The sequence below is a fragment of the Oryzias latipes genome, chromosome 12 (assembly GCF_002234675.1).
Source record: "Oryzias latipes chromosome 12, ASM223467v1".
Classification (NCBI taxonomy): domain Eukaryota; kingdom Metazoa; phylum Chordata; class Actinopteri; order Beloniformes; family Adrianichthyidae; genus Oryzias; species Oryzias latipes.
In genome coordinates this window covers 10,303,522-10,322,194 of record NC_019870.2, presented here as the reverse complement: position 1 = coordinate 10,322,194, position 18,673 = coordinate 10,303,522, and the positions used below count along the sequence as shown (strand labels likewise).

Below are 18,673 nucleotides of genomic sequence, written 5' to 3'. Positions count from 1 at the left end.
GAGTAACCTCATGTACTGTACAATGACACACAATCGTATATTTGAATGTAATCTTTGGGCCAACACAACAATGGGATGACCACATTTGTAGTGTGAAAGTCTGACATTGTTTTACCCTGATTAACTTCAATTACAGATAAAGTTTAAAAGGATTCTACAGAAAGGAAAAATAATAAATAATTCCATTTGGAATTCAGATGGGACCAGATTGGAAACCCAAAATAAACTTGTCTTCCACTGCTATGCAAAGAATAATGAACTCCACAGTCATCATATTTAAACTACAATAAACTACAAAAACTATATTAAAACTGGACTCGTCACAGGAACAACTATTCTAAATAGAACTGGATGTGTGCAGCATACAATAACAGCTGATCTCGTTGCCCATCACTGACTGGCTGGCATCACATAAAACCATTTTTGCCGCTTGGTGTTGAAACTGCCATCTGAGAGGAGCTAAGTCACAACGGCTAAAACCTCCTCATTCCAGTTGTGACCACCTGCTTTCATGAGTGACCAGCTGCAGACTAGACTTTAACTAATGGCCCAAAACAGGTGGGAGACAACAAAGGATCTCACTGTGCTGGAAATGCTCCCAAATACTTGGTGCTCTCACATATTTCACTCTGGCCTATACTTATAAACCCACATACAACCAAACGGAGTCGCCACATGTTCAGGCAAACTCTGAGCACTCCAAAGTGCTTTTAGTAGAAAAAAGACAAACCAGAATTACAATCCGATGAAATCACAGTCACAAGGAAAGCAGTTAAATCACATTAAAAGTAGTAAAAATCAGAAGTTATAAAAAAAAAAAATCCCTTCAGAAAAGAATTAAAAATCAAGAAGGTCAGCGAAAGACTGTCAGCTGTAATACTTTGACCCTAAAACACTGTTTTCAGCCTTAAACATAGTCAGAGTGAATGCTTGTTTAGCATCTCCAGGAATTGTTATGGATTTTAGCTGCCATCCATCCATTCATCTTCCTCCGCTTATCCGGGACCGGGTCGCGGGGGCAGCAGTCTAAGCAGAAATGCCCATACCTCCCTCGGATTTTAGCTGCATGAATCTAAAACAGTGCTTCACTGCATTTACTGCTGACTCTGGACACCAGCTGAAGGTCTTTCCCAGAGCTTCTCAGGATCCGAGGTGGTTCATTTATGACCAAGTTGTCAGAGATGTACTTTGTCGTCTGTAAGGCCCCACTTAAAGACCAGCAGAGCTGTTTTTAAGTCTGAGCAGCAGGAAGCCAGTGCAGACCTAATCTTCTGCATAAATAGTGTTCTTGTGGTGCGATTTAAGTGTCTCCTCTGCACAAATGGTTTAGGAATGTAGACTGGGCACGAAAGACTCAAAAGTAATCAAGCAAAGCAATATGAACAACATAAATATTGAAATTCTTGACATATCTAGTGATGAGGAGGTCCAGAGTGTGCCCTTTGATGGGGGAGGCTCATATACATGCATAGAAAGCCCAAAGGTTTCAAGAACAGCACAGCATTCTTCAGCATTTCTATTAAAGCCATCACCCACATGCACATCAAAAATGACCTACAATAAAAGTAAAATAACCGATTCATATGGGAGAGGTTCATTTTGGCTCCATTTTGATGAAACAAATTCAAACTATGAAAACATCCCAAATGACAGCCTGAAGGTAACTCTGTCATCAACAAAAAAAAAAAGGCACAGACACCTCCACCTTTTCCCCCCATCTTTTTGATGTAAAAGTGAAGTTAGGTGGAGTAAAACATTTGTAAGAACTGCTTTATCGTCTGTCATACAAAATATATAAAATCCAAATACAAGACAAATTAAAAATCATTAAAAAAACAATTTGTTGACATTAGACGATGCGAGCTTTGAGTTTGTCTTTGCAGAATGTACTTTCCAAGGATCTGTATTGAATTCCACTGATGGGACAGTTTAGCTGTAGCCTCGTTTGGGGCTAAGCATGTCCTATTCACCTGAGCATCTTTCATAATGCTGCCCTCTGTGTTTCCAAGCCTATCAGTTTAACGGCTAACAAAATGGACAACAGAATATGGTCTTTGTTATTCCGGGATACAAACACATGTCAGCAAGAAAATACAATATTTTATTCATTACAAACCGAGCAAAGCCTTTTTTGCTTTTTGTGTAAATATCCTATAATTGCAGAAAGTATGGAGCAAATGCCAAAGACCTCTGAAATGACAATAGTGAAAGATATTTCTAAAGTTTTCTTTTTCAAGACAATGAGTTTTTTCCATTTTCCATTCATTATTTGTTTTATGAACATGATTTGGGAATCTCAGCTGTTTGCAGCTTTACATTTTACAGAGACCTAAGAGATTTGTTTCAAGCGTAGCTTAATAGAAGGATCACCCTTTCTAGCAAAGCCATACATTAAAACTAGGCACTTCAAACAACTGGGATATTGAGTTACTCAGCCTTCGAGGCAGTTTAAACCTTCAACAAGGTGACAAATGGAAACCTTATTCTAAGTAGTTTACAGGAATCATGTGGTAGAAAAACAAGAACATTCAATAAAAAGTAATGGTTAAGGGTGAAAAAGGATCTAAAGACTTTCATAATGTGGAAGATTTGTTGAGCTCTTCCAGACTTTGTGTTCCCTGCCAGGAGGAGGAGGAAGCAGCTGCTGCTGCTGTCCCAGAAAACAATGCAAACACATGCAAGCAGGCTTGTTTAGCTTGAAATGACAAAAGTATGTGCAAAATGTTCGCCTCGCTGTGTCCATTTTGTGCTTGTCAGTGAATGTAATCATGTCTGCTCTCTTTTGTCGGCGGAGTTGCCCAGTTTTCTGCAAGCAGGGGCAAGTTGAAATGCAGCAATGTGTGTAATGATAGTCTTCTCTGAAATCCACACATCATAAATGCCTCCAACACGACAGGAAGTTGCTCCCTGCGCCGCTTGGATGACGGCTGTTGCAAAGAAAAGCAGGAGTTAAGACTTTTGAAGATGCTCTTTATTGTTGACTTGGTGTGATCTAATATTGAAACCTCAGCTGGTTTCCAAAAGAAGGTAAATCTAAAAGATTATGTTGACAGAAATGCATACAACGAACTGCAAAGGATGAATAAAGCACCATTCAAAATGTACAAGCAACACGCTCACTGCTTTACCTTGATGTGAAGAGCATACATCAGACAATCCATACTGTGGTAAGGTGTGACTCGCATGATAAACCACCTCCATGAGCGCTTTACAAAGTCCCAACGGCGTGGGTCAACTTCCTGAGTTCAGAAACCCCGCTGCCAGTTTTCAGCCAAAGTGTGAGTGAGCGAAAGAGCACAGCTGAGCTGAGAGGGTGTGAAAGAGAAAGGCAAGGGGGGAGGGAGGTGAGGTTTGTAGAGGGGGTTGGTGAGTATTCAAATGCACATGCATTCACACAGACACTCTTTAGGCACAGTATGGGAACAATGGGCAGATCTCTCTGAAGGTTTGGGCATGGAGAGGCCACAGTTTGATAAGGGTCACAACCCTACAAGCAAACATCTCCAATTCATACTGGGAGGCTTTTGTACCTTTAAAAACAGAGGACAAAGTATCACCGGTATCTCTTGCATATGATATGATCAAACTCTTCTGTTACAATAAATAAAAAAGAAGACAAAGACCCAAATTCAAAGACCCACTCCGATGACAATTGTGTTTTTGGTGTTTTTAACGTGTTCATGTATTATTTTTCTGAAATTAAGATTACGATTTTATTTCTGAGTATTTCTTTAATCAAATTGTTGTGAATCATTAGGTCATTTGAAAAAGCTTATGTGTGACGTAGAAAATATGCTAGTTGGGCCACAAGCAACCAATTCCAAGTTCTCAGCAGTGGGGATGGCAAGAGGGGCGGGGTTGCTCCACACCAACAGTCTTGCTCACAACCCAGAGGGGAATTTCTAATGAACTACTACCGCTCTGCAGAAACTATGTCCTAGAAAATGACACAGTTTTTTAAATTTTGCCCAAAAAATGCATAATCATAAGTAAAAGACCACTGGGAACACTTTAAACTAGATCAAAAGATGACTGGAGTGGGACTTTAATGTTCAGAGCAATCTTTTCAGCAGATAAATTGTTCCTCTCCAGCAGTGGCGCCTCCAGAAATTTTTCATGGGGGTGGCCAGTGGGGGGCCACATTAAATCTTGGGGTGGCACACAAAAACCATGAGCTATATTTTTAAAATTCATTCTACCAAACGTAGTAAAACAACCTTTAGAAAACCAACAGAAAGATAAATGCCTACTGATATTTTGTAGAACATGAACTTATAGTAGATACTACTAGTATAATAACTAATAGATACTAGTAGATACCATTAGTAGATACTACTACTGATATATATTTATTTTCTTTTGTTTATATTTAATGCTTTGGTGTGTCTGCTTGGGCTGTTCGGCTCTTGACTGAGAGATGTCTATAATAAACAAAAAATGAAATCTGTTGTTCTGAAATAATAATAAAATATCCTTCTAATTATTAATTATATCTGTTGACATTTCTATTCAGACTAATAATCATGAAACATTTTTATTATTAGGGTAACATAATTCTAACTTCACCAGTTGGTCCAGGAACAGGTGGAGCCCCTGCTTATGCTGAGTTCTGCTTTGCTTCTCTGACCAATGATGCTGACTGTCCCTCCTCTGATGCCGTCTCATCTTTGTCTTCCTCATTCTCTTCTGTCATTCATGCTGCTCTGTCTCATCTTCCTCCTCCTCACTACTCCTCTGTTGTTCCCCTACCATCTCTTTCACTCCTTCTGCTGCACTTTTATTCTTAAAATAAGAATATATGTTGAATTTCTCTTCATTCTCTGAAAATGGACAGACACAAGCATCAACTAATGACTATAGGTAACTCTGTGGAAACAAAAACACATCAAAATGTTGCGGTAACACAACAACCAGTGCTTAAATAGTGCCATGAAAATGAGTGGCGCGTGTGACAGGGACATCCTTTTTTTACTTATTAATAAGAAGTAATGACACATCCACCACCGCTGATGATGTGGCGTATTTGCACCAAGTATTTGCACACTGGGTTTACATGTTTTGCAGACCGCATGTTTTTTACACCTTTGCAGCTGTATTTATTTAACATTTAATATTTATTTCTTTATTTAATAAGAATCTAATTTTTGATAGTAATTTTTCGTAATAATTTGAGTGATATTTTTTATTATTTAATATAAATGTCATTTGTGATGTCCTTTATTGATGTTATATTATATAGATTATTTCTGAATGTCGTGTTGCTGCCACAGATAAATGAAATTTCTCCATTGTGGGATTAATAAAGTCATCTATCTATCTATCTATCTATCTATCTATCTATCTATCTATCTATCTATCTATCTATCTATCTATCTATCTATCTATCTATCTATCTATCTATCTATCTATCTATCTATCTATCTATCTATCTATCTATCTATCTATCTATCTATCTATCTATCTATCTATCTATCTATCTATCTATCTAATCTATCTAGTTCTAAAGTACAGTAAACAGATCGTTAAAGACCCACGGAAAATTAACAGGAAAAGAAACGTAGCATTTTGGGATGTGTGATTGTGTGTGCGTGCGTGCGTTCTCGCGCGCACGCGTGTGTGTGCGTGCTGAAACCGGTGCTCGCGCGATGCAGGAAGAGAGGGGGGAGAGCGCGTGTGAGGGTGTGGAGCGCATACACGCGCGGTCAGTCGCCGTTTTTTAGTGTTTAGTTTTTTCTTTAGTGACTGAGGCTGGTTCTTTTGTCTGACCGGCCCGGAGGATCTGAGGGTTCGAAAGCGGAAGTGAACCACGCGTCTTATTCATTCTGCGTCCAGCGGCTTCTCTGTAGATGTCTGCGCACTCAAAGGCAGCAGGGAGGGGAGGGGGTGAGGGCCGGTTTAGGTGATCAGAGCGACTTGCCCGCTTGCTGGCTGTGCATTTGGGATGAAACGCACAACTGATGCTACCACAGCTTATAGTGGCTACTGGGGTGGCCGTGGGGTGGCCACTGGGGTGGCCAGGTGTCGGAGAGGGGTGGCCGTGGCCACCCCTGGCCACCCCCTGGTGGCGCCACTGCTCTCCAGAGGTTAACCTCAAAGTTATTTCTAAACTGGTATGAAATTGTAACAGGAACCATGTCAGTTCATTTTACTAACCAGTAGGTGGCTTGTTAGACATGAAATGCCATTCCCATTTACTCCAATGCAAAAAGATCTACATTTACAATGTAGGTAAACACACTCTTACTCTGGTTCCACAACTTTTTTTTTCTTTTTTTTGTTTTTAAGGTTAGATTTACAATCCATGATAATTGTACTCCATGTGACTTTTTTTTTTGCTACAAAAGTTCTATTTTAAATTTAATTTAACAACAGAGCTTCAGCTCCAGGGTTGATGTTGTTTGACTTACCATAACACTTCTACTACCTTTGCAATTACCTTAATTCCAGCAGATTCCGAAAAAACAGCTTTGGGATGATATGCATCACTTTAAAGAACTAAAGAGTTTTGTGCGGATATGGTGCAAAGCTGGTTTTCTCTGCGTTAGAATAATTTGGTTTACTTTATTGCGTAAACGGTCGAGAGTTACAATAGTTGGAAGCGTGTGTTATGTCCTGTCGCTGGCGACAGCTTTAGCTATAAAGGGTTAAACGTGGATGTGGCCTTTTGACGGTCATGTGTTCTCTGCCGTTTCACGACCTCATACTTTGAATTTTCCCATAACTGTCTGTTTTGTTTGTTCCACCTATTTGGCAACTTTTGGCAAGGCTGAATCTTGCAGATATGATAAAACGACAGAGACAGAAAAACAATCAATTCAATTAAATTTTAGTTAAGTAGCCCAATATTACAGCATAGTTGTCTCAACAGGCTTCATACCGGTAATTTATAAGAACATGAAATCAGTCATAAAAAACAATAGGTAATTGCTAAACTAAACTAAACAGACTACCATAAGCTAAACTGGGCATCCCTGCCCTTAGACCCTCCTTCTCAATCGTGAGACGTTACACACCTGTACAAATCTGCCATTTCCAAAAAATATGACATGAGAAGTTTTACATGCTTCCTGTCCTGCTTGACAACAAAGTCAGACCTTTCAGCTCAATGATGTCCAGCCTCTCCCTGCAGCTCCATTTTTCTGCCTATGAGTAACAGGTGTCTGGTTTCACCTGACCCCCTGTAAGGTATCTATGCCTAATTGTGTTTTTGGTGTCAGGGTGGTCTTTTCTTGTCAACAGACATAATCTCAAGGCAGACACCAAAACTGGATCTAAAGACATTATCAGCTGGAGAACACAGACTCCATAGAGCTGTGAAGGCTATCCATTACCACCTGATGCTGAACCAAAAACAAAGTCAATAGGAGTGAGGAGGTCAAAGAGGACAAGGTTTGTTTGGCTCCTCTGTTTCTTAATAGGGGCCCACAGGGAAGAGGGGGATCACGGCACCAAAAAATTGAGAATGATGGTTGCACAGATTTTATTGTTTGATTCTAAAAGGATACATGATGCTTTTACTTGAGGCGACATAATTACAATTTGAAAAAGTAAAAAAATCAAACAAACAGGAGACATATATTTAAAATCTGTGCATTTTGCAAATTTCAGAAATGGAGAAAGCTTGTCACCACAAGTTCACGCCTCAAGTTTTTTTTGTGTCAATGATAAAATGCAGCTGGTGAGTAGTGTGAGGGAGCCGAGTTGTTTAATGGGTTGTTATGAAGACGACTGGGGGAGCGTTGGGTCAGTTCGTTCAGCGAGGTCACAGGGCTGTCAAAGAGCCAAGAGTCTCCGTTCTGATTTCAGGCCAACTAAATTAAGAGCCGTGGCTGCGTGTCCTGCCAGGGCTGCTGGAAATATACCATTATGTGAGGGGAATCAATTTTCACTTTAAAAAAAAGGAAAAATTTCAGACAGCCCTGGGTAATATAAGATGACCTAATCATCACAATGAATGGAGATTAATCTAGAGGTAAAGTAGCATGTGCTGCCAGTTGAACTGCTACATTTTGAAGGCTTTGCCATCTTAATAATAGTGATATTATTAGCAATTCAGTTGCGACTTTTCTTTGGAGTGAATGATTAAAAAAGCAAAATGTATTCAAAACTTAATCCAAACAAAAAGTATAGTGTTGAAATTTAGAGAAGGCGTGCAGCTGCTGCCACTTCCTCACTTACATGGAATGCTGGGAGACTGAAGTATTGGTTCAATGGTACAAACACACACATTCCAGAGAAGATTTCTAGACAGATCAAGAGATAACCCTTCACCAGGACCACAAGAGACCTCCTTTAAGACAGCAGGCTATTGTTAGTCTGGCATCACAGTGCAACGGTGATGCACTGTTGAACGTGTGGTTTGGGTTACAGTGTCATGATGTTGGACATAAATGTAACATGCACTGAAAATTGAGATGTTGACAGGAAAAGTGACTTAATATTATGCCATTAAAGATCCACTTCAATGAAAATGGTATTTCTGGAGTTTTTTTTTTATCACGTTCATGTTCTTTTTCTCATGATGAAGGACATATATTTTAAAAAATAAGCTTAAAATTGCATTTTTGATGAACAGCTGTGCTCTTTGATGAACTCCTGCCGCTCTGCAGAAACTGTCCTAGAAAATGACAGGTTTTTCTTATTTATGGTGAAAATTGAATAATCATAATTATTCAAAAACACTGGAAAGGCTTTGAAAACAGCTCAGAAGATGATTGGAGTCTTTAAGTGTTCTCAGTTTCTTCAAATTGATTTGAAATTATGAGTAACTAGCTGGATGTTTGTTTTTGTGTAATAAATTCCAGTCATAAATTAAATTGTTTTCTCTGATCACCCCCTTTCAATGCAAATGTGGTTGTGAGATGAATTTCTGATCACTTTCCAGCAATTTATCATTGAGAACTCAAATAAAACTACAAAAAAGAATGTCATGGAGTTTTGTCTAATTATTATAAATGTCTTGAAAAACCCAGAGATCTTTTGTTTCTGCATTGCAATTTTACAGACAGTAGGGTTCCTCCTGATAGCTCACATCTTAAATGGATACCGGTACAATGTCTTGCTCTTTCAGAAAAGAGGAAACCTTTTCTCATGCCAGAGAATAAAGGGAGTGAACTTTAAAAAGTGCCTGTTGCCAAATAATACCCTCTAATATCACCTTTCAGCGGGTTTGAGCTTCAGGCTAGACGCACACCTGCACTCCCTGCAGTCAAAATTGGTAGGCTATGTCAACCTGGCCTTCGGAGAGTTCTTTGAACTTAGACAAGACTAAAGTAAGCTGACATTCCGTCCTTTTGTGATGTGATTGAGACTAAGCAATTTAAGGATTGTTGTTCGCCAACAACCAGTCACTTATTTATTACATTTTTTGTTTGTCATTTAGTTCCAATTTAAACAGGCACTTCCATAAAGCAATTCTTACACATATTTGACAGATGCTGTATTCCAAATTTTCTTTCTTTCTATGGCCAGATTGTAATTAAACCAGGTCTAAAAAACAGCAACCAACGGATTACATGTCCAGTGTGCGATCCCTTGTCCTGACACGTTCTGCTTGTCTTTGGTTTTCACTGTGATCTTGTGCAGGTCTGCTGTGGCTTCTCCCTCCTGCTCCGCCCATTCGGCTGTGCTTCCTGCTGGAGTCCACACCTGGACCCTGTTAGTTGATTGGGTTGTCTGTCTATTTAAGCCACCTTGTTTTGTATCTCTATGTTGGAGCCTTTTGTGTGCTACTCCTTGGTTTTGGTGAACTGTTATTAAACAGTCTTCAAACTTAGCATTTTGCATCATGTATTACTCTGCATCTGGGTTCCTGAGGTGTAAACCGTAACATGTCCCACACACCATGGGGGATTGAAGAAAAAACAAAATACACTGACCAAAAATAACTGACCAGCATGCCAATTGCACGCTCCCTCAAAACTTGCGACATCTGTGGCATTGTGCTGTGTGATACAACTGAAGATTTCCGAGTGGCCTTTTCTTGTGGCCAGTCTAAGGCACACCTGTGCTATAATCATGCTGTCTAATCAGCATCTTGATATGGCACACCTGTGGGGTGGGATGGATTGTCCTGACAAAAGAGAAGTGCTCACTATCACAGATTTAGACAGATTTGTGAACAATATTTCAGACACCTGGTTATTTTGTGTATGGATATTTTGTGTATGTATTCACATCTTTGAGTTCATACCATAAAAAATGGGAGCAACAATAAGTGTTGCGTTTATATTTTTGGTCAGTGTAAATAGATACAGTTGACTGATTATTTAGTTTTCTAAAGCTATCAGTTTTCAGCAAACTAGTATGTTTTTATTATCAAAAGATTTAGTTATTAGATTATAGTTTTAATCGTTGCACCACTCTCTGTACTTTACAGGGAACAATGTTAAAATAAGTTATGACTGCCAATCAAAGCAATACTCGCACTTAAAACCTCTTCTCCACCTTAGTTTGCATTTGGGGTTTTATTGTATGTTTCTAACCAACAGAGCAACTCAAAGAATAAATAAGAATAATGAAAATAAACTGATAAAGATTCAACGTGAAAGTGAAACTAAAACCTGAAGAAAATATTTACCTGTGTGGTTAAAGGCTTTTTTAGTATATCTACATCACACACACTTTTATTAAAAGCAAGTAAATTAAAAGTACAAGAAAAAAAGTACAAGTTGTTAAGCTTTGAGAATTTTAAAAATTTTAAATTTGCTTGTTTAATGTACAAGGTGTTACATGGACTTGCTCCGCCTCCCATGTCTGACTTTTTTAAAAAAAAGGGCTCACAGCGCTCTCAGGACTAGGGCCTCGTCTCGGGGGGACTGTGAGGTTCCATACAGAAAAACAGCGTTTGGACAAAACGCTCTCTCTGTAAAGGCCAGTAAACTCTGGAACAGTCTTCCACTGTACATCAGGGAGTGTCAAACATTACAGACCTTCAAAACACAGCTCAAGCAGTGGCTGAAAGCAAACCAGTCCTGTAGCCACTGACTTTTAACTCTCATAATGTACCACCTTCTTGTGTTCTTATTGTATCTGTGATTCTGTCTTTTGTTTTGTCCTGTTTTATGTTTCCTGCCTAGGGACTATGGATGCAAATTAGCATCATTGCTATAATCCAGCATGTTTACGCCTATCATTGTTTGGTAGATGTTCATTAATGTGCACTGTCCCTATTAAATAAAGCTTAAATAAAAAAATATATATATTTATCCTATGGATTGATTTTGTTTTGGTCATACTGAGCTTAATCTTTAATGCAGTGCTTTGCTCAAGATCATTTCAATTATTAATAGCCAAGAACACACTAGCTAGACGACGGTTTAACTTGGTGAGCTACAGCATAAAAGAAAAACTTGAAATAAATTAATTCAGTAAAAAGTAAATGAAATGAACAAGAAAACAAGAGGAAAATAGTGTGCAAATTAAGCTGTCTTTTGATGCTGTTCTGGGATTGGCTCCAGCCCCATGACCCTGAAACAGAATCCAGGAGAGTAGAAGATGGATGGATGGATGCTGTTCAGTATTAGGAAGGGTTATTGAAGACCCACTCTGATCATCTTTTCATCTGTTTCAAAAGTGTTGGCAGTGGTCTTTTAATTATGATTATATGTATAAATTATTATATATGAAGTATATTCTGCAGAGCGGCAGCAGCTCTTTGGAAATTTGCTTCTCTTCCCCTTCCAGTTACACCCCCAAACTAAGATCAGCGGTGTAACAAAAATGGCTAGCAAAATTGAAGCTATCTAGTCGTCCACTTTTGAGCCAGATGCCAGTTCAGATGAGGAAAACTAAAGACATACATGGACCTTGTCTACAAGAGGATGCATTTGAATGGAGCGGAGTGGGGAGCTTGTAGCCAGTTCAGCGTATTTTCTACTTCACAAATGCAATCTTTTTCAGACAGCATGTTTTCATCTGCTCCTGATTCACAAAGATTCAGTAAAGGAAATAGTCAGAAACGTAATTTTAAGTCTAATTTTGTCATCTATCATCATAAAAATGCCCCAATAACATGTAAAAAAAACAATTTTCATCAGAGTGGGTCTTTGTAATTAAATAATGTAATAAATATTTCAAAAACTCTTAAAATGTCACTTTATTAGAAAATGCAAATTCCGTGACAGTTAAACTACAGTCCTCGTCATACAAATGCATGAGTGCCTTGAAATAAAGATGCTATGGGCATATTTTATATATTTGTTCAATGTCACCTGTAACTACAACGACTCTGATGTGTCTTTGAGCAAAATGATACGTCATCTATTTATTAATATTATTTTTACTATTCTTTAAAGGTTTTAATTCAATTGTTTAAGTTTACAAGTATACACATCACCCCCAGCACAGTCCTGATTCTGCATATCCCCACCACATTTGACAAATCCAAATGTAATTCCTGAGACAAGTAATTCACTCCAGTTATTGGACGTGCCACGGAAGCATTAATCAGCATTTTCATTTGTTAAATTGCTTTGAGAGATTAATAGAGCTGTCATTCTATGATAAAACATAGAAATACATATGTGGACTTTCACATTTTTCTTCCTTCGTTTGACATTTTTCTGCTAAGTGACTGATATGGTGGATCATGAAACATGACAAGCACAGGAACAGAGTTTATAAAGAAGAAGCAACAACTATTTTTTTTTTAAATATCCATCTGCTTGTGGCAGAGTTCAAAAAACAAACTAACCATAACTCAAGTATAGTTGCTATGTGGGCAGCCAACAGTTATTAGCTTCAGCAAGATAAGTGGTTTCATTTCGACCACCGCAGCAGCGCTGCTGCCCGCATTGCCACTCCTCATTCTTGTTGATTCCTCTGACAAAGCTGGTCGTAGATCTAAAAGAAAAGCTGCACTGCAGACTGAGGGCAGCACGCTGATGTTGTCAGAGAAAACAAATGTGGGTGATGTAGGGAAACGATGGCTAAATAAATGCTTATGGGGAGTTTAGCTATAAGTACTGCAGGTTTATAGCTAAAACAATCCTTTTATCTAGAAGTTTCCAGGATTGGTTCAGACGTAGGTGCATCCCTTGTTAGTTACACATGTGTTTATTATAAAAAAAACCAAGCATGCCCCAATGAAGTACAGGTTAACTCATTGCAAATTGAAAAAAAAAGTTTATACAACGACAAGTTTGTTTTTGACCTGGTTCAATAAAGAATAAATTACACTGGCACCCCCTCCAATGTTGTTTTTGGTTTTGACCATTGCACAGTGGTGTTATTGTTCTATTTGCAGAGCTGCAAGCTTCTCATTCAGCATTCTTGGCTCATCATCCATCACTTGCAGCCTCCCAAGGTAAAATAGCAAAACACTTGGACTTCAGACAATAAATGCAGGTTCAGCAAATCCACAGCTGACCTGGTTTAGGACATGTCCGCTGAACTGAAACACAGAGAGTTTCTTTTGCAAATTACTTCTGCTTTCTTGAAACTCCTTGGACCTTTTTCTAAATATCAAGTTAATATTTTAAGCTCTTCTTTCTCTCTGTGGTTTAGAGTTGCCACATCTCCATCAACAGCTCCTGAAAGGCACAGTCAGTTCCAACATTCTTTTTACTACAATTTTTCTTCTGCCTGCTTCCTATCCCATCTGTTGCTGCAGATTTTCTGCATGAGAACATCTCTACCAGGATGGATTTACAGGCCGGCTGGGAGCTATGAATTCAGCAGCCTGTTCTGTTATCGGCCTCAAGCAGCCAAGCAAAGTGAAATTTGATCCAACCATGAGAATGCTGTGTTGAGGAAGCATGATTTTTCATCCTCTGGCGAGATTTCCTTGCTGCATTTCTGAAGCAACCAAGCAGAGTGACATTTAAAACTACATGAATCGTTGAGAGGCTTGTGGTTATTTTCATTGGTGTTATTTCAGAGGCGTCAGGTCATAATTTAGATAGAGCTGTACTCCTACCGACAAATCTGAAGAGCACTTCTAAACATTTACCATCTGTCAGTTTACAGTGGAGCTTGTTTACTTTTTTTATTTGATCCTGCATTAATAGTCACTGAAATTTACAAGTTAGGTCCATAAAAGGCCGAAAGGTTCACAAATAAATTTCATCTGCAAATTTTGCTCCACAAAAACCCCACACGGTAAACATTGATAGAAAACCGGAAGTTTTTCATTTTTTTTATGTCAAACAACAAACTTGGTTAATAATCTTTTAGGAGCTTTTAGAGACTTTTTAGTCCTGCACTAATTTTAGAAATTGCTCCATCAAAATTTCACATAACGATGGGAATAATCTATAATATTACATATTTACTTTTGTGCTGCACCTGGAAATGCCTGAGTAAATTCAACTTCAAATTCAAATGGAATAATGTTCAATAAAGTTTATTGAAAAAAATAATTTAAAAACAAGAAACTTTATCAACGTGCAGACAGTAGCTTATGATTAGCATTGCATGGACACAATAAAAAAAGTATTGCTGCAAAAGTACTAAATCAAATTGATTTTCCTTCATAAGTTGCCAATTCAATTTGATTCACAATCTTTTTTTTTTCAATTTTGTTGTTGTTGAGAAATGATTTTCACATACTAGCGAGCAAAAGTGGGAATTATTTGAATGAGTTCATAATTTCTTATAATAAAAACAGACTTAATGTAGTTATGCCTGAAAAATGTATAATTACTTTACAGGGATCCTGATTTATGAATTTGATTAATCAATATGGAGTTTTTTTAATCATTATTTTAAGACCAGCCCTAATTGGGAATTATTTTATATTTAAGAAAGACTCCACTGCTACTTTTCTGCAAGTTTAAGCAAATATAAAGTGTACAAATCCATTCCAGTTTGACTTTCAACTAAATATCTGATTTATTTCTGAAATAAGCAAAAATAACACACCTGGGTTGGAGTTAAGATCCATGGGGAGCGGAAAAAGATGTGCCCCCTTGTCAGCTGAGGGTTGGGGAAGCATAAGGCACGCTCTCGCTGCTGACTGCCGGCTCCCGAGTGCCACTTCTTCATCTGTTCTAGTTCTGTACCACCACTGCTGTAGCTTTATCTCCCTTTCTTCCTGCTAAATCCCTCTTTGCTGCACTTCACACTCTCCTCCTCTTACGTCTTTCTTTCCTCCCCACAACATATAAATCTGGCTCACAACTTCATTTAGCTGAGTCAAAGTCGGGTCACAATGATGCATCAATCAGTGGAAGCTAAAAGCGAGGTCAGGCTGAGGCTAGTCCGTCTGCCTGCTCCAAAGCTTTTCCTCTAAACTCCTGTCAAAGAAGCTGAAAGAGCGGAGGAAGCATATTTCAGGAAAAAAAAAAGTGCAAGATGGGGTGCTGCGAGCGAAACGGCAAGTCAAAGGCAAAAGGGTTTGTCTGCTCTTTTCTGAAGGAAGAGAAGGGGGTGGGAGCTAGAAGAGGGAGGTGGGGGCATTGTAAATCAAGCAGCCCTCCCCAAAGTGAGGACCTGTAAATCTGGTGAACCAAGAGTGGGCACTCAGCCAAATAACTCATCCACAGTGCTCTATAAATACGGCCGTGTCGGGTCGACAAGGCTGTTGCTACTGAAGGCCAAGAAACCCTGAGACACAAGGGCTTCTCCTTCTGGGTCGAAGGCTCCTAATCACCTCCTTATCTTCATCTCATTGCTGAAGTACATCACAGGGATACAAAAAATAACAGTCTCTTTGATACTGGCATCAGCCGATGGTAGAACCATTAAAAAACTCATTAGAAAGTGCTGCTTTTGAGTGGCAAATGGAAGAACATACTCAAAGAAATCTAATAATATTCTTGAGAATTTGACATTCAATTCGTGCATGTTTGATAAATAAACTGTAACAGTCAACCTGATCAGTGACATACAAAGGAGGGGGAGTGCAGGGGTCGCATTTGGGGGTCAGAGAAAGACTCTGAGAGCAGAGGAAGGAATGCTGCATGTCAAATGTTGGACCCTTCAGTAAGTCTGTTACAAAAGTCTTTAAACTTCCTGTGCTGTTTCTCCCCTATATCTCTGACTTGGCCTGCTCTCAACCCCCTGATCATCCCCCCTTACCCACCCCCACCCCCCCAAGGATCTCACAACTGCAGCCTCACACACAGAAATAATGATGCGTGGACATAAAACAGGGGGAGGAAGGAGACCTCGGATACTCTCGGTGGAGCATAAATGAGGGGAGATATTCCAAACATCCAACGCATACGAATGGTATGCAGCTCATTGTTTGGACAGGCCGGACAGTCTCCTGCATTTCATCATGTCTCTTTTTAAAACAACAATTAAACATTTCCGACCCACCACAGAGACTGATTTGGATGGGAAATTACAAGGTCGTGATTTGTTTCACCTCATTAACAGCCAACTTTCCCATGACTTTTCACCTAATAACTTATTTTCTGATCGTGGGGAAATGAAGGCGTCATCAATGAAGCATTAGTAGCAACTGAAGAAAACACATTTCCATCAAAGCCTCCTATATCATCCCTTTTTGCTGCCTCAGCAGCCTTTATTTACTCAGCAATAGAACAGAGAAATCCTGTAAAACAGTTTAGGACCTTAAAAAAACAAAGAAATGCAAAGTAAACATTCTTTTTTTTTTTTTTGCAGTATTTTGAAAAATTTGACATTTAAAAAAATTATGAGTGCTGCTAAATATAAGAAATGATCTATTCAATCTACTTTTGTTTTTTTGCAAAGTTTTGATCATAAGTAGAGACCCTTTAACTTCTGGATTGAAGCTCATTTAAGAAAGAAATTGGGTGAAACCAGGTGCAGTTCACCAAATAACCACTTAGGGCCGATTATAAGTCCAAGTCAGGACATATTTTTAAACTAGCGGTAATCCAAACAAAGGTTAAACTAATTGCTTTAAATATGTTTTATACCCTATTGTTCGGATAAAGAAGACATCTTTGTTTTTTGTTTTTTTTGAAAAATACAATAAAGTATCTCTGTAGGAAGATAAAAAAAAACTCTTGTTCCGGCCTAACTTAAAAAAAAAAATTTTTTTTAGATTTTTAACAAAAGAAACAAATAAGAAAATCCTCTTTCAGATGAAAATTGATGAAAGACGACTAAATTGTAAACCATATAAAAATGTAAGTTTATAACAGAAAAATTGTAACTTTATAAAATCTAAGTTAAAAACATTGTTGGATATTATGTAAACAATATAGCATACACAGGGTGCATCCAATAGAATAAAGTATTTCTACATTTGGTAAAAAAATTTTAAGTAACTGTTTTTATGTAAATAAGTATTTTGTTTATACAAAAAGTCAAGCTACGTTCCCACTGCCCTCGACAGCTCGTGTTCAAGCGGGCACTTCCGATTGAAGGTTTTGTAAATGTCTTTCAGGCTTCCGCTTTCAAAACATTTGAGCTCACTTGTCACTACGCAGGTTTCTACGGATGGGCTCTACGTACAAAAATGCTATAATTGAACGTGTGTTGAAAGTTAACCAGGTCAATCTTTGACCAATCAGGGACTCTGATTTAGTAGTTTTTATGTACCAGCCGTTTAAAAATTGATGAAGGAGGAGAAATTAGTAATTGCGGTCTGTGCCCGGACGGAATTCTATGACACCAATAAGTCTTTCATATGTCGCATTAGAGCTGTGAAAGAAAAAGCCTGGGATAAGATTTGCGAGATTTGCACCGCTTCAGCATTTCACACCAAGCCTCTTCTTCTATTTTGGGCTGTATAAATAAAATTGAATTGAAAATTGAATCTTCAAGCTGTAGGTGGTAGACATGCGCTTATAAAAAGGAGAAAAAGAAAAACATGACGACACCCCACTCCTGCTTGTCTAGAATAAAAACCATATGCTGAAAGCACCTTCAAGAATGGGCATGCTCAGTGTGTCCGTAGATTAAAACTTGAATTAGTTGTCTTTGTAATCAAATGTACCAACCACTTTAAAGAAAAGATTGTCAAACCATAAACTTTCTAATTAAAAAAAAAAGTAAAGAAATTCTGCTTTGCGAATTTGATACAAATAAATAGTTGAATGAATTGTAAAGACGTGAAATTTTTTTTCAAATTTTTTGAAATTTAAAACCTTTAAATCCTTCATTTTTAAAGTTTGATTGTATCATGTAGAAAAATAGAGACCAAATCCTTTGGCATGATGTCATCACACATCAAATATCCTAGAGGTGTCTTTGTATGCATTAGGAAGAGATGGATTTTAGAGCAACTTTTGAAACACTTTTTAGAATAATTTTGTGTCATGTGGACTACACTTACAGATAACATCGGCTCTAAAACACAGCGTACGACCCACAAAATGATGTTGGTTAGCTCTTCTTAACACAATGAGAGGAAACTGTTGTGATTTTATGACAGGAAACGACTAAATCCCTTTCCTACCATCAGACAGCAGCAGATTGTCATTACACTAACTTGAGTTGAGGCACTAGACTAGTTTGTCAAAAGTCACAGTTTGTGCCAAAAGTACATGTTCCTCCAAACCCTCAAATCCAGCAGCTCATAGCTTTATGTCCTACGATACATTTAATAGATAAAACAATAGTTATTCTTGCATCATCATTGTGTATTTATGAAATACATTGAATAAATACACTGCAAACGATAATCCAAAAAGAAGAAGCTGCACACCTTTACAAACTGCAGATTGCACCTCCTTAAAATAAATGCTTTGCAGGCTCTGGTTTAATGAGGAGACTGTGCAAAATCTCCACATGG

The 18,673-nt window shown here is 38.3% G+C and overlaps 1 protein-coding gene across 4 annotated transcripts in view; it reads right to left on the bottom strand.

Annotated features, from left to right (window-relative positions):
* Positions 1–18,673, bottom strand: part of arhgap24 (Rho GTPase activating protein 24) — a 66,042-nt gene that overhangs the window by 14,558 nt on the left and 32,811 nt on the right. Inside the window, exon 1 of one of the 4 annotated variants that reach the window (XM_011481682.3) lies at positions 14,863–15,317. The exons of 2 other annotated variants lie outside the window; for them this stretch is intronic. In XM_011481682.3, the coding sequence (XP_011479984.1) occupies positions 14,863–14,935 (73 nt within the window). In that variant the 5' untranslated portion in view covers positions 14,936–15,317. Of the gene's footprint in view, positions 1–3,128; positions 3,373–14,862; positions 15,318–18,673 lie in introns of those variants that run through there. One more of the 4 variants, XM_011481683.3, reaches the window with a different exon arrangement.